Source organism: Triturus cristatus, chromosome 10 (genome assembly GCF_964204655.1).
Source record: "Triturus cristatus chromosome 10, aTriCri1.1, whole genome shotgun sequence".
NCBI lineage: Eukaryota > Metazoa > Chordata > Amphibia > Caudata > Salamandridae > Triturus > Triturus cristatus.
The window spans coordinates 633,862,710-633,887,114 of NC_140593.1; the positions used below are offsets into that span (position 1 = coordinate 633,862,710).

General features: G+C 45.8%; 1 protein-coding gene across 2 annotated transcripts in view; it reads right to left on the minus strand.

The window, feature by feature from the left end:
- GTF3C1 (general transcription factor IIIC subunit 1) overlaps window positions 1-24,405 on the minus strand; it is a 1,956,011-nt gene that overhangs the window by 1,340,235 nt on the left and 591,371 nt on the right. For both annotated transcript variants that reach the window (XM_085632176.1, XM_085632175.1), the window contains exon 16: window positions 17,078-17,223. In XM_085632176.1, the coding sequence (XP_085488302.1) occupies window positions 17,078-17,223 (146 nt within the window). The remainder of the gene's footprint in view (window positions 1-17,077; window positions 17,224-24,405) is intronic.

The window sequence follows — 24,405 nt, forward strand, 5'->3', positions numbered from 1 at the left end:
GTGCATGAGTGCAGTTTCAAACATATATAGTCTGCTGCTGATCAATGCGTGTATTGTCATTTCAAAGGGTTTTGGTCGTGCCGATGGTCTACCAGTCCCATCGAGTCTCTGAAGGCCCGCGACAGACCTGGCTCACCCTGCAATACAGTCCGCGCCTCCCTGTTCACACTAAAGTCAACCACTGAGCTGTCTCCTCCTAGCTCCTCTCTCTAAAAGCAAGGCACCAATACCAGGGAAGGTCTTTGACTGTAGTTTTGGCGGTACTATAGAAGAACAAATTACTTACCTTTGGTAACGATATATCTGTAGGAAACATAGGTTAGTTATAAAGTCCTTATCTTAGAATTACCTCCAGGCGTCAGACTGGATCCGGAGAATTTTTCGTCAGCAGTACCACTGCGCATTGGAAGGGTGCATCGGTCAGCTCCGCTTTCGTCATTGGCGTTGTGGTTGCTGGGATGACGTCGCAGTAGCTACTTACACGCCGCCATTGCGGGCTGACGTCAGTTCTTTTACACGACATTCCAGGCCAGAAACGCAGAGCCATGCAAGACACTGACCACTGGTGCACAAAATTAGGGCCTTGAGAGGGATTCCCTGACCCTAGATGTCAGTTCACAGAAAGGGGAGGGTGGGTGGGGTGGTAAGGAATCTATAACTAACCTATGTTTCTTACAGATACATCATTACGGAAGGTAAGTAACTTGTTCATCTGAAAGAAACAGTTATAGATTCCTTACCTTAGAATAGATACCCCAGCAATACCAACCCCAGAGGAGGGTATGCAAACAAAGGTCACACCAGAAAGTCCTGGAGAACAGGAAGGGAAACAAAGCTGTCTCTCCGGACTTGGCTGTCCAGGAGTAGTGTCTAGTGAACGTGTGCAGAGATGCCCATGTAGCTGCCTAACAGATGTCATCGAGGGGGACTCCTCATCCCAAAGCAGTAGTAGCTGCCGTCGCCATGGTGGAAAGGGCCCGAAGCCCCACTGAAGGCTCCTTCTTTGCCAAGGAATAGCAAGCCTTAATGCACAAAACAAACCACCTAGAGATGGTCCGTTTGTGCACGGCTCGACCTTTCTTACGCCCACGTAGCCCACAAAGAGCTGGTCATCCACCCGGAATTGTTTGGTGCGATCCAAATAAAAGGAAAGCACCCATTTTGGATCCAGACGGTGGAGCCTCTCTTCCGTTTGAAGGATGCGGAGGCGGAAAGAAGGTGGGCAAAGTGATGCTCTGGCCAATGTGGAAAGAAGTAACCAGCTTGGGAAGAAACAAAGGTCTGGTTCTTAGAACAACCTTGTGTGGATAAACAGCCAGGAAAGGAGGTTTGGAATAAAGAGCCTGAAGCTCACTAACCCTGCGAGCAGAGGTGATGGCAACCAGTCTTTAAAGTAAGAAATCTAAGAGGACAGCTATGAAGAGGATCAAAGGGAGCGCACATAAGGTAAGTCAGAACCAAGTTCAAGTCTAACAAAAATGTGTGTTCCAAGACATAACTGGTAACACAATGTTGAAAAGTGCACATACACTCAGAAGTCATATCTGAGGTATGTCATTATTGAAATAGATTGTCATGATTGTAAATAGATGGAAGTGGGCCTTTGTTTACTCTAGATAAAATAAGATGTATAGATAAATACATTTCCTTTCGTTTGTGCAAAGGAGTGAATGAATGACTCCTTAAATGGCTAACTAAAGAACTTTTTTATCCTGTAACTAGTTTTGTAATTTTTTTTTTAAAGTATGTTTCTGTGCGTCTGCTTTTGTATATATACGTATATTCTTAAATGTATATGTATATTTTTTTTATAGCCTTATAGAAGTCCTGGTTGGGACGAAACGCGTCGGTTATTGGATTTTATCAGTTTATTGTATGATAATTTTTTCAATAAAGAACAATATTTGGAAGAAAGCATCAATGCAACGACTGAGAATTTCTTCACATCATCAAGAATGACTGTCATTTGATCGATTTTTAGTAGAAGTTTAAAACAAGTTCTTAGTGTGTGCGGAATTCCTTTATTATTGATTTCGTTTTTGGATATTCCAAATAGGGAGTAGAGAGGGGTGTACTCCCTGGTCTTCCTGCACCAGTACTACTTCCCCAGACTTGTATTTTGTCAGGAACGGTTGTTCGCTTGTGCCTCAGCCCTCGGTTCACCATTGGTTATGTATTGTTTTGGGCACACTGCACTGTCATTAGGGGGCATAGACCTTGATATTAATAACATGGATTACAATGACAATTGTGAAGAAATGTTTTATGAACGGTTTACTAACAGAAGCAGTGATAATACTGCAATACTGAACCCGTCAGCTGCTAAAAGTGAGGGACTAAGAAACAAATTTATACATCTTGAAAAATTGGAGAAATTGGAGTTAGCTAAATGGTGGGATGGGGCCACCTTAAGAAAATACATTGAGAATAAACGAATCCCGAGGGGTTTAAGAATTCTAATTATTCCGAATTTTGAGGATCTGGATGCAGATCTTTTTACAGAATGGGAGGAGGGTCTGTATACAGCATCTTAAAAAATGATGACAACATTAGTGACAAACTCAGAGAGGAAGGTGAAAAACATTAAAGAAGAAATAGATAACCTGGAGAGGGAAATAAATTAAACAAATCTGAAAGATGCAATTCAAAAGAATCTTGAAATTATGAGAAAATAATTACATTGTTACCAACTCTATTTAAAGGAGAAAAAGCAGAAGAAAATATTGAGAAATGAAGGAGATTATAGGAGGGAGCGATTCTTTATATTTGCTTGAAAATATGATGACATAGTGAATAAATCACAGGTATCTACTAATGTTGATAAAGATATCAGCATCTCCTCCAGCAGTACCTCTCTTTCCTCACTTGAGAGTGATCCAGGGGGAAGGTCCTTGTAGGTGTTTGGCCAATAATGTACCATCTGTTTTTTTACAAGAGGTCCAAAGGTACCGCTTGGGGAATCGCTAGAAAACCATAAACGAATAACAAGGAAGGGTGGCCAAAAACACAAGAGCAGGAACAAAAGCAAGACAACAAAATGTCAACATGAAAAAGTAATCTGTTCAGTTGATCATACTAATTGTCAACCTTGTGCCCTTTCTCCTACTAATGAAGCGAGTGTCATCAATTTGTCCTCTAGAACACTTAATGACAAATAAATGTTGGTATTTTGTAAAGGTTTGAATTACTGTCCAACCAATAAATGTAATTTTGAGAATGTTCATTTGAACTTGTATAAATTCATACGGAAATTGAAAATAAAAAAACATTTTGAAGAACATCCCCTTGTTCCATGTGTTCCGTTGTCTAGCAATAGCGATAATCAGTTATCCATAAAGGATGTTCATGATTCACACTTAATTGCCACATTATATGATGAACAACAAGTTGGGGAGGTGGTTCAGTTTGCCAATATACTGGGAATATATGAGGACTGTACCAATTACAGTGGTTTGCGTCCTAGTTCCAAATACATGCCTCCACAATCCAATGAGACAATAATAGATCCATTCTACAAAAAAGTGACATCAGACCTCTATAATTTAGAGGATCAACATCAAGGATCCAACAAATGTACACATGACACCAACTTGACAAAGAAAGACTGGTCTTTCCTGAATACTCTCAAAGATGACAGTTTGGTAGTGAGAGAGATAAGGGAGGAAATATCGTCCTTATGGACAGTATAAACTACCTTAATGAAACACAGAGACAACTAACTGATCTATCGTGCTATGAGGAATTATAGTGCAATCCTATCCCACAGATTGAGAGCAACATCAATGCTAAATTGTGCGATTGGCATGAGTCTTGCCTACTCCCTGACCAGGAATATCGGTGCTAGCAGGCCCAAAATTCCAGGTACCCGTGTATTTACATATTACTGAAGATACATAAAAGGGGTTCTTTTCCCCGGGTAGGCCGATAATTTCTGGGAATGGTGGGCCTGTTCAAACTTGAGGACTTCGGGTGGGATCAGTCGAATTTAGTGTTCGTGACAATGGATGCTGAGAGCCTGTACACCTGTATCCAGAAGGAGCAGGGTGTGCGGGCTCTAAAGCACCTTTTATTCAAAGTGGTGCACAACATCTTAAGCACACACTGATGCTCTTAGATATGTCAGTGATGATACTTACATAGAATGCTTTTCTGGATGACGGCAGGTGGTTTCTGCAGAAACAGGGAACGGCGATGGGCTCCAGGTTTGCTCCATCTTATGCAAACCTTTTTATAGGTCTGTATGAGATGGAGCATACCTGGGGTCCAGGTGCTCAAAAGTGGAACTATACATAATATTTTATGCTCGCTACATTGACGACATTATTATGATATGGAATGGCTCAATTGAGAGTCTTAAGGACTACCACACCTATTTGAACATCAATAGGTTCAATGTAAAACTAACAATCAAATATTCCAGCAGTGAGATTGAGTTTTTGGACTTACGACTGTTTGATGACTGCACCATACATAGTGATATATACAAGAAAAAAAACTCCTGCAACAGTGTCCTGCACGCTACCAGTTCACATCCAAGTTCTACCATAAGAGCAATAGCTTACGGAGAAATGGTGTGTGCTAGGAGGAACTGTAGTCAGGACACAAATTTCATTAAAAGTATCCACCAGAATAAAGAAAACTTTGGAAAAAGGGGATATGATACAGGCTGCCTGGATAAAGCAGAAGGACGAACGTTACATCTAGATAGGAAACAAGTACTTAGACCAGCTGCACGAAAGAACGAAAACAAATAACGATTGATGTCTGAAATTCTGTTCATTACAGAATATAATTATTACATCAGTCACATCTATAATGTGTTAAGGAAATACTGGCACTTGCTAGATTCAGACATTATTCCTAAGGGTGTGATATCTAAATATCCCAGAGTTGTGTACCGAAAGGGGAGAACATTAAAAAACAGCTTGTCTCAGCTACATTCAAACCAATAACAGAATGCAATTGACATGGTTACCAGAAAGGCTTTTATACACGTGGTAACTGCTGTATATGTAAATTTGGACAGAATAAACTTACTAAGTTTAGCTACAACAATTCAAAGGAATTTACTATTAGAAATGTCATCAATTGCAACACCACATTTACTGTATATATAGTTATATGTTCATATGAAATGATTTATTTTGGCAGCAGTGTTCGCAACTAGAGGCGAAATCGATTTGTCGCCTACATAGTGTTAAGTCGGGATTCAATAATGAATTTCATAAATTTCTGTGATTCGTCACAGTCAGTAACAGAATGGTCAGTGTCTGGTTCTACGTTTTCTAAATAACTGTTTAACCACTCCTGAATGTATCTGTAATAACAAGGCAACTGAATCCTATGATAATAGGAATGTTTGTTCTCTCATGCTGATTGCTACCCTATTTACTGTATATTATGTAAAATCAAACCTGTTTTATATGATTTATTGAGATATTTGGCTATATGCTGGCGATATTGGACTTGTGTATACTTGACATTGACAGAAATGTATATTCTAATAGGTGTTCATTTATTTTTTGTAATGATGTAATAGATAACTTACACAATATTTGGCTTAACTGCTTCTCAAAAGCTAAATTGAATTTTATTCAGCACTCTAACAAATGTGCTTTTAAAAATGATATTTAGTTTCACTGTCCTTTAAAAACGAAACTGTATTTTGTTTAGCACATTTTAACGAATGCATGTATAGAAATGATAATGGGTGTAAACCAATAGATTTGTCCTTTTCAATATGGCGCACATTCATTTTAATGTAGTGGAATTACATTATACATTTTCTTGGATAGCTTTAACTCGCCAGGAATATTAAAAATAACTTTCAGTTAAGACTAATGATATGCAATATATAAAATGAACGTGTTCTTTGTGGTCTAAAGCACTTCTGATAGTACAAGTGACATAGAACACATGAGTACAAGCACCATTTAAAGATGGTTACCATGCAGACTGGTGCCTGTCCGTCTTTAGTCTTCAGGAGCACAGGTGATACGCACTCTTTGATAACTATATAAGCGATAAGAATCATTACCTTCTGTTTCAATGCACCAAAGCAGACGCTGTGTGTGATCTTTCAGGCTACCATGCCATATTATTAGTAAGTATATTACCTGACGCAATAATATGACTGTGGTTTATCTTGACTGTTTTTTAGAATGTAGATAGTCATATATTCTCTGTGATAGCGTCAATTCGCCAGAAACGTTAAAAATTAGCTTAGGTTATTAACGATGATTTGCAGCATTTACAATGCATGTGTTACCTGCGATTTAAAGCATTATGACAGTGCGAGTAACTTAGAACATACTAGTACAAGCTCCATTTAAAGATGGCTCCCAAGTAGACTGGTGCTTGCCCGTCTTTTATTTTTATGAGCAGGCCACTATGCCGTACTACTAGTAAGTATATTACCTGATGCAATAATATGGTTACGGTTTTTCTTGACAGCTATTTAGAATGTAGATAGCTATCAGGGTCGGACTGGCCGTAGCGTGCACCGGGCAATCCCCCTGTGCGCCGCACAGGTGGGGGCTGTTTTTGGGACCCTGGGGGCCGTTTTTGTTACAGGGCCGTTTTTGCAGCATAGCTGCAAAATCGGCCCTGACTTAACAAAATCGGCCGAAAACCGGCCCTGGCAAAGAGCTCGGCGGCACCCCCAAGCCATGGGAGGCCGGCCGAGCACTTTGCCAGGGCCTGTTTTGGTTCCCAGTCCGACCCTGATAGCTATATATTCTTTTTGAAAGCGTCAATTTGCCAGGAACGTTAAAAATGTATTTTGGTTATTTGGGCCAAAGAAAGAAGGAACAAGAGAACCTCAGAAAGAGGGGCAGAAAGGGGATCCACAGCCTTTGCTGCGCACCATGCCACAAACTTGTTCCATCTACAGGTGTATACCGTCGTAGTGGAGGGACGCCTGGCACCCAAGATAACATCACAGACTTCGGGAGGCAGGTTAAACAACGTCAACTGCAGCTGCTCAATCTCTACGCAAGGAGGTGGAGGCTGGACAGGTTCGGGTGGAGGACTGTCCCCTTCTCCTGCAACAGAAGATCCTCCCGAAGAGGCAGTCTGGTCAGGGATCAATGCCATGTGTAGCAGCTCGGGATACCAGACTCTTCGTACCCAATTCGCAGCCACCAGGATGATTTGCGCCTGGTTGTGCCTGATCTTCTTCAGCACTCTTGGAAGAAGTGGTATAGGCGGAAAGGCATATAGAAGACCACAACTCAACTTGCGATGAAAAGCGTTGCCTAGCGAGTGCCGCCTTAGATTCCAACGCACAGAATTGCTGACATTGTGCGTTCTCTTTGGTGGTGAATAGATCAAACCAAGGCTCTCCCCACTGTTGAAAGAAACCTTGCGCCGCGTCCGAGTGAAGACGCCATTTGTGATCCATCAAGCACCTGCGGCTGAGTTCGTCCACCCTGGCTGTTCAGTGAACCTACCAGGTGTTTAACCACCAGGGATAGGCACTGATGTTCCAGCAATGTCCATAGATGGAGAGCCTTTTGACATAGGGTCCACAACCCCACCCCTCTCTGTTTGTTGCAGTACCACATGGCGGTGGTGTTGTCCGTGAACACCTGCACTACTCTTCCTCAGACAGAGGGAAGGAATGCATTCAGTGCAAGACTGATTGCCCGAAGGTCCAGAAGGTTGATGTGGAGCTGGGACTTTGCCGGGGACCAGAGGTTTCTGATCTCTGCCGCCCCAATGTGACCGCCCCATCCCAGAAGTGATGCATTGGTCACCACTGTGAACTCTGGTTGGGGAAGGTAGAGGGACCTGCCATCGACCCAATCCTGGTTCAGTAGCCATCGCTGCAATTGGTCTGCAATGCCCTCCAAGATCTGGACGCAATTGGACAGGTTTCCCTGATGTTGAATCCACTGGAACTTCAGGTCCCACTGCAGAGCCCACATATGCCATCTGGCATGGTCCACCAGCAGCATGCAGAAGGCCATCAGGCCCAGTAGCCTGTTCGGGAGGATAGACCCGAAACTGCGTAGTCTCCAGTACCGCTCCGATGAAGAGGAGCTTCTGAGAGGGAGTCAGGAGCGACTTCGGCACGTTGATTGAGAACCACAGCGTGGTTGGCCGTAGTCTGGAGGTGGAAGACGACAGCCTGGGGCGAGCCCTCCTTCAACAGCCAGTCATCAAGATAAAGGAAGACTGGAACCCCTGATCTGCGCAGATGAGCTGCGACCACCGCCATCACTTTTGTGAACACCTGAGGGGTGCTGGTAAGGCCAAAGGGGAGCATGGTAAATTGAAAGTGTTCATAGCCTACTGTGAACCGCTGGTAACGCCGGTGGGCCGGCAGGATGAGGATGTGAAAATAAGCGTCCTGCAACTCCAACGCTGCCATCCAGTCTCCAGGGTCGAGGGCAGACAGGACCTGAGCTAGCGTCAACATTCTGAACTTCCCCTTCCGGAGGAAGCAGTTGACGTTCCTGAGATTCAAGATAGGACGCAGGCCTTTGTCCTTCAAGGACACCGGAAAGTAGTGGGAATAGCAACCACAACCTACTTCTGGGACAGGAACTCGCTCAATGGCTCCCTTGGCCAAGAGTGCAGAAACTTCCTGTTGGAGAAGTGCCAGATGATCCTCTGACATGCAATGGTACTGAGGTGGCATTGATGGAGGGGTAGTCTCGAAGGGGAGGGAGTAGCCCCTTTGGACTATTTGCAAAACCTACCTGTCCGACATGATGGTGTGCCAGTGGGGGAGGTGATGGTGAATCTTGCCGCCCACTGGCGATTGGTGGGCCAGAAAGGTCGGACTAGGAGTGTTTGGAGCTGCTGCAAGGGGGGCTGTGGTGGACTGACCCACCCGCTGGCCCCCAGAACCACGGCGGTGGTTACTACGTCCCCGGCCGCGCAGGGGCTGAACAGCTTGCGCTGGCCTGTGGCTCTGGACGGGGCACCCCTTCTGTAGCCAAGAAAGGGGCGAAAGGCAGACTGCGCAGGGCGGGTGGTGGAGAGGCTCAAGGACCTGGCCATAGCCAGAGCGTCCCTAAAGCGCTCCAGCGCGTTGTCTGCCTAGTTGCTGAATAGGCGACAGCCATCCAAGGGCATGTCCATAAGGGTGGATTGGACATCCCCTGAAAAACCAGTCGACCTCAACCAGGCGTAGCGACGAAGGGCTACCGATGCGGAAATCGTCCTGCCTAGTGAGTCGGCGTTATCCAGCTCACAGTGGATGGTAAACTGTGCTGTGTCTCTCCCTCCGGCAACTGCGTGGTAGAGTACGGCCCGGGCCTCCTCCAGGCACTGGGGCAGCACTTGCGCCACCATATCCCACACAGAGTGGGTGTAACGGCCTAACAGACATGCAGTGTTTACCGACTGCAGTCCCAAGCTGGAGGAAGAAAAAAATCTTCCCAAGATGGTCCAGCCTTTTGGATTCCCTATCAGGTGGTGTGTTAGGGAATGTGTCTTTAGAGGTGGAGGCTTGGACCACCAAGCTCTTCGAGGTGGGGTTTTGCGAGAGGAAAGTGGTGTCGCCCGGGCCCGGGCATAGGGGAATCATCCTATCCACAGGAGCCTCTGTGGTGTGCCTGGACCAGGTTCCCAAAAGGATGTCAGTGAGGGCTTCATTAAACGGTAGAAGGGGCTTCGAAGAGCCTCCTACATTGTTAAATTAGTTTGTTGTAATAAGAAAAGTTTAAAGTTACTCGCGATTTCTTTGCTTAATAGTTATTATAGATTTCAATATCATAGTATTGCAATTTTGACTAAAACAGGCAGCGCCATTTTCAAAGAATGCTGAGGTGTTCCTGCATCTATACAATACTATGCAAATGTTTAATGCTACAGAAACTTGGTAATAGAGAAGCAAATTATTTGAATACCCTACAATGCTGACTTGTCATCATGCATGAGTGAGGTCTGAATAGAGAGATTAGTCTTTGTCCACACTGTATTATAGAGACCTCTTACACAAAGGCGAGGTTTTAGCACAGAGGCCAGTGCATCCTCATACTGCTGCTAAGCACTACTATCAGATGGTGGAGATGTGACAGTGGAGAGGGCAGCTCTTTTGCACACGTTACTATATATTCTTGAGACAGACTCTGGAGAGAAGTTTCAGCAGATAAGTCTGTTCCTGTGTACACCCTACTATGACTGCATGATTGTCCCCAGGGGGAATTGGTCTGAGGGAGAGGTGAGTGTGTCCCTACATTCAACTGTTCACACCAGTGGACCAAAACAGAGTTTTCAGCAGAGAAGATATACTCAATTTCTATACCCTACTATGCACATTCATCCCCATGGAGAGAGGTAGGAGCAGAGAGAGCAGTCTCCATCAACAGTCTACTACATGCGTGTTACTCTGGGAAGAGGTCTGAGATGACATAGCAGTCTCTCTCCATACTCTAGTCTCTATGCTTGTCATCCAAGAGAGACTTCTCAGCATAAAGGTCAATTGCTCCCCGCACCCTATTTGCACCTCTGCCTGCCTAGAAGGAGGTGTGATCAAACAGGTAAGGCCGTCAACACCATTCTATGCACACTCATCATTCAAGATGGAGTTCTCCGCATGATGCTGGTTCCTCCACACACCCTACTATGTGTACCTGTTATGCAAGACAGGGTTGTCAGTAGGGAGGCCAGTACATTCCACACCCTACTATGCATACACACCACTGTGGGAACAGGTGTGAGCACAGATATCAGTGCAGAGGACAGTCAATCTCCACACTCTGCTATAAACACAATGATTCAAGAGAGATCTCAGAAGAGAGGTCAGTCAGACCATAAACTGTACTTTGCTCACACCATCATCCAAGACAGAGGTCTCAAAGAAGAGACTAGTCTCTCTACACATACCCATCATACCAGAGAGAGGTCTCCGCAAAGAGGCCAGTCCCTTTATACACCCTACTATGCAAATTTGTATTTATTTTTTTGTAAATTTGACATTTTTCAGAAATCACACAAACCGTCTGAATGAGTCAGAACCTACACACTGATGTCATATCATACAATATAAATTCAATAAAAAGCATTTGGAGAAAGACATCGTCAGCCAATATAACACACCTGGTAATTGAACAGGCATAGCATAATAGTCTATCCCCAACCCATCGACAGACAACCATCCCAGTGGTGAGTTCTCAAGAAGTGTACATCATCCTATCATAAGAAGGGGTTGAATGTTTTCCCTACTATAGTGCAACAAAAATGCTATACATCCCCTAGTGCTGCCCCCTGCTTATCCTCCCACTACCCTTCAATCAGTACTTCCTCTACTCCTGTCCTCCCCATAGTATGTCTGGTATGGGGTCCAATAATCCATGAGGCAGCTCTGTGGCGGCTGGAGTTCACCAAGACGCTCGATTGCACATTACAGTATATCATGTCCGAATGCCATTGTTCTGATGTTGGGGTGGGGCCACTAGCACAAAGCATCGCCACTCTGTAATTAGCTATCAGTAAACCAATGGCTACCAACTTCCTTACTGACTTATCTATATCTTTATCATAACTCAGTAGAGCCAACATCAGATCCAGCTCGATGGTGGAGCCAGTTATAGCACCCAACTCAAGGAAAACCCTTACCCAGTATTCATACCGCCCCATGCAGCAGCAGGTAACATGCAGAAACCTGGCCTCGCAGATCGCCGACAGTCAACAGGGTCTCTCAAACCGTATCAGAACAGTCTCTCCGGTGTATAATACACACGGTTTATATATTTAAATGTATTAATCAGTGTGTTACACTCAATGATATCTTTCATCCTGGCGCAAAAATGTTGCAATAGGTTATTTATGGCTCTACCAAAGTCTCTCTGCCACTTCAGTGGCGCCTCAGTCACGCCTGGCTTATGTGCTTCCTGCGCATGAGCGTTAAGTTTGGACACCAACTTGTCAGGCGCATCTTTCTTTATCAAAAATAAAAGCGCTGGCATGTCTGGGGGAATAATAGTACTGCGGGTCATCATAATTTAGGTCATAAACCCCGACCAGCAATACTGTTAAGTCCTTATAGCAGCAAGCTACCACAAATCTACCACCCGGGTCAGTACACACCTCTTGCAACTTAACATCCGCCCTGTGACCTGCCCAAATGAGAACCCCCCTGAGCACGTGAAGTGAAGCCTGATGCTCAGAACTGGCCCTGCAATCTGGGCTGTGTCAATGCATCACTATTGGGAGTCGGGTGCATCTCCTGGAGGATCGCCACTTCCACCTTGTGTTGTTTGGGATAAGCCACCACTTGTAATCACCACCATCATTTAATCACCTCACGTTCTACGTGAGGAATCTGATCTGCAGCCCGGTGGGTTGGTTGTTTATCCCTTTCCCTAAATCTTCCATTGTACCCATACAGTCTTTATCTGACGGTCATGAGCAGTCAAACAATCAACGCAGTGTCTTCCGTTGAACAACATAAAACCCAACAACAGTCACTGTTAGCCCCACCCACGCTATACAACCCCAAACTCTGCATAGCAGTATGACATCCCTCCCCATTCCACCCCTTCATATACAGAAGAAAACACATAAAACTACACATGGCGGTTGTAACGCCCTGAACGTCTCAGGATCGTTTAACAGACACGACAATGAGGACGCAACCACTTGTGAAGGGTTAGTTCTTTTAATGAAGGCAAATAAAATACAAAGAACAAACAAAAGTTATAGTCACTGGAATCCTCCAGGCTAAGTACGTTACCAGCCCACAGCACGGATGGTCCTAACCGTCCTCTGCATATACGCCGATCCCGGCGTATGCCAACAGAGGGCAGAAATGAAATGGCTGACAATGCCAATCGGTAGGCTGTGAGGGGCACGAAGAGTGTTGGGGAGAATCGAGGAGTCAGGGAAACACCCAGCCGGGGTCTCTACCTGAAGGGAGCAGCCGCTCAACCTCTTCCTCAGACTGCACCGGGACGCGGAGTCACCTCCTGGTGATGCGTCACCGATACCCCAATCACAAGCAAGAAGACTGAACCGAGAGCAGCCGCTCGATCGATCCTGTGGACTTCCGAGTCTGTAACGCGGCAAACACCTCCTGGTGTGCGTTACAGCTGGCAGTCCCTGTGTCTCTGGTCGGGCTGGGAGTTACGACTCCAACCAGCAAAAGCGCCACTGCGCTTGGACTCAGCCGAGTCAAAAAGCGAAGCTCAATGGTTGACCGGTAGAGCTTCCGGGTCCTTCACAGGTGACGATGGGGCAAGACACGGCCCAGGGAGTAACGACTCGACCTACCTCCGTTCTTGCCTTACTGGAGCACCACTCCGGAACACTGCTCTTCACGAAGCAGGTACGTCGGTGTAAACACAATATCCGACAGCCTTGTACCTCCCGGTTCCTCCCTTTATAGGGCGTGTTTTCCTTGAGTTATGTAACAGCTCTCCTGTTTACATAAGGGCGTGTTTCCCTTGAGTTATGTAACAGCACTCCTGTTTACATAAGGGCGTGTTTCCCTTGAGTTATGTAACAGCTCTCCTGTTTACATAAGGGCGTGTTTCCCTTGAGTTATGTAACAGCTCTCCTGTTTACGTAACCTCTCAACCGCTAAGCATCCTGGGAGATGTAGTCCGTTTTCGCTGGTTACCGTTTTCCTCCCCTCGTATGACAGGAATTCTTGACAGCGGTGCACACTTGTGGGGTGGATATTGCCTGCCCAGTAACGTCTCCTCAGTCCCAACCATCTTCTCAAGACTCTATTTTACACGTACGTTCTGATTTCAATATGCTAATTCAGTATAGTCCCCTTTAAGAGGCCAGTTAACCCCCTCCTAGGATAAATGGAAGGAGCTGGTGAGCATCAAATACACTTTCCTCACTAGCAAGGGAGCTTTCACCCCAGTACTGCTCTACTATTGGTGCTTGTGCAGAGGCAAGTCAGAATTCAATTTTATACAGTCTTACCAGCAACCCGGGGTCGAACAAGAGGAAAAAAAAACTTCGCTTTTTCAGGTATGTCTCTGTTGCAGCTGCATCTCGGCTGAGAGGGCCAAAGTCCGTAAGAGTCGCACCTACCCCACTCCACGTCCCTGCCCCCGCAACTCTCACCATCCGAAGCCGCAGCAGGAGAGCCCTGATGCGTTCCAGACCTCGCCCAGCGCTTCACTGCTCCTCGATATCCGGTATGTCTTTATCGCTGGAAGTAATCTTGGGGAGGACTCTCCTTGCTCCCCCGCTCTACTTGAGGAACTGGAGTACCAGCTTTGGGTCAGTGTAAAAAATGAGTCTTCACCTCCGACATTACTCGCAGCTTGGCAGGATACATCATACTGTACTCTATCTTTAGCTTTTGCAGTTTTCTGTTCACCAGCACGAATTGACGGCGAGCCTAGTGTACCTGTTTGTGTAAAGTCAGTATAAATAGATACCTCAGTACCCTCAAAACGCAACACCTGTAGTTCCCCTGCCTTTCGCAGTGCCACATCTCGGTCCCTGTAGTTTAAAAGCTTGGCTATTATTGGGCGGTGGTTAGCACCTGGGACCGGCCTATGTGCTAGGGAGCGGTAAGCGCGCTCCATCATGTACATTTCTGAAAAAGTATCTCTGTCCAACATATCCACAAGTATGCGTTCAACAAACTGCTCCATGTTCGCTATATTGGTGGATTCTGCAAAACCCACTATATGTATGTTCTGCCTGAATCACACTTCCTTGAGCCTTTGCTTGTGGTGTGTGTAGCAATTTGTCTATTTTCTTGTTCTTTGCAAACTCTGCATTGATTGTGCCTTCTGCATTGGACACTCTCCTCTCCACATTTTCTAGTCCCTAGTGTGTTCATCCAGACTCTGACATTCTGTCAATGCGAAATGAGAGGGCCTCGATTTTCCCATTGATTTTTGTTAAGCTACGCTGCATAGCTGCCAATATTTGTTATAGGTCTCTACCTGCAGAGGGGTCACTTGTCTCGGGCCAGAGTTTGCAGTGCTACCATCAGTGTTTCTGGTTTTAGCAGCCCTACACGGTTCAAACTGTAGCTTGGCGTGTGATCTATCAGCTTTCCCCATAATGGCCACTCAATGTAGCACTTCCTCAGACTCTGCACACGTGTACTTAAACTGGCCTCGCGTTGTAATGTAATGTATGCACTGCCATCAGCTTTCTATCACGGTCACTGTAAGCTGGCCAATCACATGAAGTAGCAGTTTCCAATTCATCAGGGGTTAGGTGCTCTAATGTTGAGCTCTGCATCAGCACAACTCGTCGCGTGTGGCGGCTTCTGCACACCGGCGATACCACGCGCCATGTTGTCAACTGGCACCAATCAGTCTAATCTTTGGCTTTGAAGAGTGACATTGAGCTCCGCACCAGTTAACTGTAAACCATGCCACTCAAGCGGAATTCCCCCGATGTGTACAGAAAATACCCTACCTCAGACCCGCGCTCCTAATACCATCTCCATCATGCGGCCCGGATCGTCACTACGCCTCTGCTGGGGCTCTCAACCTCGGCTCCTCAGCTTGCACACCGCTCCGCAGCTGATCACCAATTCCTGAATGCCAGCTCAGGAGGAGCGACGTCAATCGCGATTTGCCAGCCAGGGCCGCTTCGCATTAAATTAATGCAGAGGACTTAAAAATTAATTGTCAGAGGACTGTCTTGGCGTCCAGGCTCTTTTCTTCGTTTTTAGTCCTACTTTTAGGTCTGACCTGTCCTGGATTTTGCTTTTCAAACTCTGGTCACCCTAATTTGTTGATCAAAGTGGCTGTGCCTATTCGTCTGTTTTTGTGCGTGTGTTTGATGTCAGAGTAGTTGAAAGTGTGTGTGTGGTTTTTACTTCAGTTGCTGTTAACGTTTAGGGGTGTTGTGGTCTTCGAGTGTGTATGTTGCTAATTGTTTGTGATCACTTGCCTTAAATTGTTAAAAAGTGCATGACGTTACTGGCACCATCTGAACAAGTGTTTAGTCTGTTGTCTTGTGGCACGCTCAAAATAAACAGCACAGGTGCATATACACATAATTGCTTACATGGCTGAAACCAAGAAAAGTATACAAAAAGTGATGGATGGAATGCTTGAATTATTCTCAGCCACTAGTAAATACTCGGGCCACATCCCATGATCACTGTACCATAATGGAATCAAGCTGTACTTAGCTGATGAGCCCTTAACATGGTGAATAAGTTCCTAGGTTGCTTGTATTCCGGTTCAAGGAGGACCTGATTTCGCAAATCGGGTTTGACTATTTCCATGAGAAGCAAAGTGAAGGCCCATTTGTATATGGGTGGGTACAAACTGGGGTAGCATGGTAGACAAAAAAACAATAGATTGGGATGCGGGCCAAAGCAAATGCCGGTGTCAGAGATTAATTCAAGCAGTCCACCCATCACCTTGTTGATGTTGCGGACATAACCAACAAAAAGGCACCTTAAGATAGTAAGGCCGATATACAAGTTTCAGACCTAATGTTAGCTATGTCAAAATCCATGATAAAAATATGTGTGTCTAACTTTGTCATCAGTGTTCCCCCAATTTGGTGCTTTCAGTCAAGGGTGAGGACAACGTTTTTAAGGGTGCAAAAGCAAGATTGTCTATGAAGTGAGGCTTCTCCCTAGATTTTAGAGGTGTGACTTAGAGTTCACATTAATATACACATGCAATGGCAGTGTGAACCTCATCAGCGACCTAACCAATACAGGATGACGGCAAAGCGTATTCACGGATATTAAAATACTATCTACTGTTCCACCAAAAAGCCGATAAGTATTTTCTAAATTCCGTCTGCAAGAAACAAATTCTGTTCAAAAGTTGTTTTGGTAACAATAGATGGACAAAATATTTTTTTCAAGTTGTGATGTATTTAACTAGCTAACTATTCGAGTTATTGTTTTTTTGTTTTCATCGTGCACTATGTTGGGAGTGCCTGGGATGATGTAGGCTTTTGTATGACACCACTAAAAATATTGCTTTAGGGTCATTACATGCTAATTAATGTTTACAGGCCTATGGACAATCAAAAGCAATGCAATGTCTATGCATACGATACCCATGTAAAATATCTTAGTTTATAAATTCGAAAGGGGTTATATGCACACCAACAGTGTTTCATTAACATTTTAAAGGTACAATGAAGAGAATTCAAAAAGAGACAATACCTTGTAGCTGACTTGCACAATTTGAATGAAAATTGAAAGTGGCAAACATGGAAGAATATCACTGACAAGAGCCCATCCATATCCAAACTCTCTGTGTAAGGGAACAGGTGGAACATATCTTTTCCAAGATGCATCATCTACGTACACTGGAGACACAAAAATATTAGTAAACATTTCAAACAGTTTCACACTTTAAAATACAATTTGCAATCACAGAAATTTCAACTATTAGTGAAAGGGTCCAATGCAAGCAAATTGAATGACAGTTTGCGATCCTAACATTACTCATTCAAGTGTATTAGGATCATCTTCTCTTGCCATTTAAATTGGGTGAGGACATGCAAAATTCAAAGCAAATTATGATGAAGTCAGTCGGGTGAGCATTTAGGAAGATTCTGTCCTTGAGATAACTATGACACTCAATTTGCCTAATCAAATTTTCCTGTGCACATGGTTTACAGGGGTGTTCCTCTGCACTAAGTTCCGGACTGCATGGGAATCTAGTATCCTGACTTTGACTTCAGCCGTGGCATTACGTGAATGTAGAGTGCGCTTAGATGGACAGGCCTGATCCTAGCTATTGGAGGCCCGGTAGCCTACCTGTGACCTGGACAGGAACACAATCCTGCCCTCCTGAGGGAAGTGGGATCCATTATGGATGCCACTGTTTTAGCATGGTACACAATGGGAGATGAGGAGAGATTTTCCAGAAACTGGACGCATATTCCTAGCATTCCTGTGGCTGGAAGGTGGAGAAGAAGACACTAAAGTGAAGGAGAATAAAGAGAGGGGTTTATTTCAAATTCAATACGACCCTTCTCAGCACAAGGCTGATGATTAGTTCTTTCTGAATACTGCAGCAGGGGTGAGACTGAAGATTCTGTTGCTCAAAATGTGGAGGTCTTTAAACCAGGCCTGCCTTTTTGTCTGGACCCAATTAGTCGAACTTAAGACTTTCTGTTACATTAAGACCTGAAATGATATATTAACTGGGCTGCACAAAGTAACCCAGTGAGGTTAACAGTGACCTATACAGCACTTGTTCCATAGTTTATGCCTCTTCCACAGCATGCAGGGGTCCATAACTAATAGTCACCTCGCAAGATACTAAGGCTGGAGGGTGCAGCGCTTACTGCAAACACAACCAGAGATAAAACCATCTATTAGCCAAACCTATCTTCATTTAGTAGTGGCTTCTGGATCCCTGCTGGGCTATTTCGGGCACACAACAAGGACCACAACTACCGACGGGCATAGCGTGCCCGGAGCAGCACAGGCCATTGGTGAGCCTGTCCATGCCCGGTCGGAGGCTGAGCTGGCCCTGTACTCTAACATTCCGGCCCAAACACAAGGTACTGTGATCTTGCTCCTTCCTGAGTAAAGAGGAAAGGTAATTTAGAAAATGCGGAGAGGGGGTTGGCATGGGGGAGGGGCAAGTAGCTAGCTCTGGGCACATTTTTATCAAGAGCAGCGCGTGTACTCACGCATGAAATCGAACTCACACACAGGCGATTATCCCTAGAGCCCCTCTTGCTTCCGCACAACTCCTCCACAGGATGTCCAACAGAGGAATCCTAATAAAACCCAGTCACCATTAACAATCAAGCAGTGTGCGACCATTTTGATGTAACTATTTAGTGGCTCTCTGAGCCGGGGAGTCGACGGACTCAGGTTACGCACCTGCGTTGCTACGAGAGGTACTAGACCTGATAATGATTTTAGCAGCTTACATTGCAACCCTACACTCTTTCCTACTCCCTGCTAACGAGAGGCAACTACCTCGAAACACGTGTCCAGGGATGGCTAACGCTATTCACACTTGCACTCACGACACGAGCATAGGTGTATCCGCCGATGCTGACTACAGGGACCACAGTTAGTTTGGGGTAACACGCAGGTAGGTCAGCAGTGTGCGACCATTTTGATGTAACTATTTAGTGGCTCTCTGAGCCGGGGAGTCGACGGACTCAGGTTACGCACCTGCGTTGCTACGAGAGGTACTAGACCTGATAATGATTTTAGCAGCTTACATTGCAACCCTACACTCTTTCCTACTCCCTGCTGACGAGAGGCAACTACCTCGAAACACGTGTCCAGGGATGGCTAACGCTATTCACACTTGCACTCACGACACGAGCATAGGTGTATCCGCCGACGCTGACTACAGGGACCACAGTTCTTTGGGGTAACACGCAGGTAGGTCAGCAGTGTGCGACCATTTTGATGTAACTATTTAGTGGCTCTCTGAGCCGGGGAGTCGACGGACTCAGGTTACGCACCTGCGTTGCTACGAGAGGTACTAGACCTGATAATGATTTTAGCAGCTTACATTGCAACCCTACACTCTTTCCTACTCCCTGCTGACGAGAGGCAACTACCTCGAAACACGTGACCAGGGATGGCTAACGCTATTCACACTTGCACTCACGACACGAGCATAGGTGTATCCGCCGACGCTGACTACAGGGACCACAGTTCTTTGGGGTAACACGCAGGTAGGTCAGCAGTGTGCGACCATTTTGATGTAACTATTTAGTGGCTCTCTGAGCCGGGGAGTCGACGGACTCAGGTTACGCACCTGCGTTGCTACGAGAGGTACTAGACCTGATAATGATTTTAGCAGCTTACATTGCAACCCTACACTCTTTCCTACTCCCTGCTGACGAGAGGCAACTACCTCGAAACACGTGTCCAGGGATGGCTAACGCTATTCACACTTGCACTCACGACACGAGCATAGGTGTATCCGCCGACGCTGACTACAGGGACCACAGTTCTTTGGGGTAACACGCAGGTAGGTCAGCAGTGTGCGACCATTTTGATGTAACTATTTAGTGGCTCTCTGAGCCGGGGAGTCGACGGACTCAGGTTACGCCCCTGCGTTGCTACGAGAGGTACTAGACCTGATAATGATTTTAGCAGCTTACATTGCAACCCTACACTCTTTCCTACTCCCTGCTGACGAGAGGCAACTACCTCGAAACACGTGTCCAGGGATGGCTAACGCTATTCACACTTGCACTCACGACACGAGCATAGGTGTATCCGCCGACGCTGACTACAGGGACCACAGTTCTTTGGGGTAACACGCAGGTAGGTCAGCAGTGTGCGACCATTTTGATGTAACCATTAACAATCACATCCCCTAGTTTACCTTGCAATGGGGTGGAAACACTGTCTTTCTTACCGGCCGCACCTGATGTATCTAGCAGGGAGCCGGAGTTCTCTATACTCATTGACCCCGCTAACGACCAGTCAGCTAAGCGTCGAAGGGATGGTGGTACAACGAAACCTAAGGTAAAGCCACCTACCTCGAATCGATCCCAGAAAGCTAAACGTGAAAACGTCATGCATTCCTCTGAAACTCCTCCATCTACATCCCGAATAAATATGGTACTCTCACTTGGCACTGTGGACGACGTGTTCTGGTCTGGAGTTAGGAAATTGATGACTTCCTTGCTGGAACCAATTCTATCTAAGCTGACAGTTATTTGAGAGTACCTAACCGCTCTGGAGGCCATAAATACCCCGCTTCAACGTCCCCAGGACCGGACACTGGAAGAGACAGTTCCTGCCAGCACTATCCCAGATAAGTCTTTATACCAGGCAACCAGTAACCAGGAGATGCAAAGGTCAACCTTATCTCGATCTCCACAAATTCCACCCACAATGCCCAATGGGCCACCTCAAGCACCGACTGCCTGCCAGCTTACAGGCTGGGAACCCCATTCGACAACATCGCAAGGGCAAACGGGCATGATACAACAGGCTACAAAGCCCTGGGGGGGGGGGGGTGCTGGTGGTGGCCCACAAGTAAACCAGCTATATGGTAATCCAAGGGTGAATGCCAATAATAAATCCCTCCAAACGCATCGAGTTCTACATCTCCCTCCTGCAGCTTCTTCATTAGTCTTGGTTTTGGCAATCGTACCACCATAACGGGACAATCAGATGGAATCCACCCCACAGCTAATGGACAAGTGCTTGCATTGGCTTTCTCAGCATTTAATGGACACAGGAATGAGAAACTATCCATTACACCGCAAGATAATCATGCCCGGAGAGTAGACTGGGTTGGCTGATCAACTAAATCTATAGACAGTGACTGTGTGGTGGTGAATTTTAACAACACATAGGCAGGCAGCGCTTTTTTTTTTTTTTAAGTAATTGGCAGAAAATACCACCCAGTTCCACCCAGATTATACCCTTATCCCTCAAATACTTTTATATGCAGGTATCAACACAGGGAAGGGAGAAGAGGCAAAGACGAAGTCACCACCTATTTTATAGGGGGAAATCACAGTAGCATCGTGGGGGTGGGGCTCCACAACAGATTTGCAGTCCTCTCGGATTTGGAGACCTATGATTGACTAACCCCAGTCACTCGCCCCCCTCCGAGTGAACCAATGCCCCAGCACATACAAGCGAGGGGAGTCCACTGATTCTTCAGACCCTGACCCCGGCAAGTATTAGTAAGACTAGATAAGTTTCTTGGAACGTATCTGGGATCATTCAAAACCTAGGAAATGAACAGTGGCATAAACTTTGGCATCCCCTTGAGATCATCTGCTTTCAAGAAACCTGGACCGTGGAGCCCGTTTCTGTGTTGGGTTACCGATCCTTTTATACAGCCGCAGTTAAATCTACGTCGGGCAGATCAAAGGGTGGGGGTTATTATCTTTAATATCCAACACTTTCCCCCTGCAAGTAAGGATTATGGGTTCCCAGAACAAACACTTTCACTTGCTTTTATTAGAAATCGTAGATGACAGTCCCTGGCTTTTATTAACTTCTATAACAACGAAACGGGGAGCAGTAGGAAGTTAGTAGTGGAGGAACTAAATGGAGAAGTGGATAAAATAAATTCTTTTATAAAAAAAAGGGCCATCTTAATATCATTCTGGTGGGGGATTTTAACGCCCACCTTTGTAAGTATAAAGAGGATAGGGTGTGCTGCCTTACAGACCAACAGGGCAATCCCCCTCTCCATTTCACGGATAACGACTGTGATGATAGCCTTAAACTCCTACATATAAGAGACTTTGGGAATATCAAACAATATTGAAGAAGGTACAATAGAGAAAACAAATAGGAGGGCTAGCTAGGAGTCTACCATTGACTTCATTTTAGTTTCCTCGACAATTAGTGGGAAAGTTGCCCATATTCAGACCACCTTTACTTGTTACAGGGATCATGCAATTTTATTCAGTTATCTAAACATCCCCTACAAACAGAATAAACATCAACAGATGGCTATCAACTTAAGTGGGCTCAGGTGGTTCAACAGAATCTGGCACAAGCACATACTACAAGTAAGAGATAATATCTCACTATGTCTATCGGTCGAGTCTGCTCCGGCTCTACTAGTATTGCAGTTTAAGGATTTGCTGGGAAGGAGCTCACACCCCCAAACGTGACAAGGGTATAATGCCCAGAGGATGGTTCAACTCACCTTGCTCGCAAGCCAGAAGAGCTTTTGCTAACGGCCAAAAATCCCAGCCGAGAGATCTTCCCCAGATAAGTAGGTAATGTAGAGACTACAAGCTCGCCAGAAGGGAAAGAGTGAAGGAAATTAGGGAAAAAGCATGGGATGATCTCCAACAAGCTGCAAATTCGGGTAGTAGCAGCGACTTCTGGAAAGTAATTAATGCACCCTATTTTAAAGACACTAAAGACCCATCCCTGGATGCTCACATAAGTGAGGACGACTGGGTTGGTTATTTTGAAAGTATATGTGGCTGTGAAACACCTCCCCGCCTTCTGTTACTAACCACCATCGGCAAGGTACTTTGAAATTTTCACTGGATGACGTCATAAATGGGCTAGAGGCTTGTGTCCAGGGAAGGCAATGGGGCCAGATGGGGTGCCGATTGCCCTCTTTCAAGATACTTATGAGCTGTGGGCCCCTGTACTAACCAATGTATTCAATAGTTTATTGATCGAGGGACCCCTATCATCCTGGAAGCACAGCATAGTAGTCTTGATCTATAGGAAAGGGGACAGAAGTAGCCTAAAGAACTACAGACCAATCTCCCTACTGGATACCACAGCCAAACTCATGGGTCGGATTTTACTAGCTAGACTGGAGGACTGGGCCCAAGAACACAACATCTTGATGCAGGCCCAATATGGTTTCCAGAGGGGGAAGGGGGCCGTTGATCAATGCCTCAACCTTTCGCTGTGCATCGATTGTAGGAAGGTGGAATCTGACTGCATGGTTACCCCACTTTTTTCCTGGTGTTTTGCTGGTTTTTGACTAGTCTGACTGGGATCCTGCTAATCAAGCCCCAGTTTATCTGCTTTCTCCTCTAAATTGATTGCATGTACTTTATGTACACTCCAGATTGGATTCTGGGGTACCCTTAAGTCCTATGTACCCAGGGCCTAGGTACCCCAGAGGCCTTCCAGGGGCTGCATCATGTATTGTGCCACCCCTGAGAGACCATTCAAAATGGCACCCAGGTCTGCTACTGCAGCCTGTGGAAGGTGGTGCATGCACCCCTTACTTAGATATAGGTTCGCTATGTTCTAAAAGACTGCACATATAAACATATCGGTCACCCATATGGCAGGCCTTATCAGTCCTGATGGAAGCGTGCGGGGTTTTATGTGAGAGGGTGCACCTGCATGAGCAGAGCCCCTCTGCAGCCTTCAGAACCTATTTTCCGGGGTCGTTTGTGATGCAGCCAACCATATATATTTAAGTGCATTATAACCTCGCTGTAAATGCTAACTTTAAAACGGCTGCTTAGAAACATGTTGTGTTTGGTGTCAAACACCTTGGAATCATACCTCCCCGCCAGTAACTGGCAGTGGAGGTATGATTCCACCCTCCTAGAGGGACTTATGTGAAACACCGGTACACCCGGTACCAGCTTTCTCGACCTGGGCATCACAAAATGGATGCTGACAGACACGAGTCTGCCCTCCTGCTGCTGAGCCAAGCTCGATCAGGGGAAGGCGTGACAATAGGTTTGCTGTCACAGGGAGGTGTGACCACCTCCCAGACAGGGTTTAGTGTATTGGGGCTGAGTGGGTGCACGCTGAGAGTGCCAGAATGTCTGCACTGGGGGCACATTTGGCGTCCCTGTGCATTGTCCAGCTCAAACCGGTTGCAGGAGCCAATTGCTCCTGCTCTGGCGAGAAACTGGACAAAGGACATGGGTGTCGCCACCCCTCGGTCCTGACCCTCCCATAGGTGGGTCCCCAGAGTTTGCCACACCTCTTCCTTGGGTATATAGTAGGACACCTGACTACAGGACTTTAGATTTTAACAGGACCAAACTCTGCTACAGAAACCAAGTACTTTGACAATCTAGACTACGCTG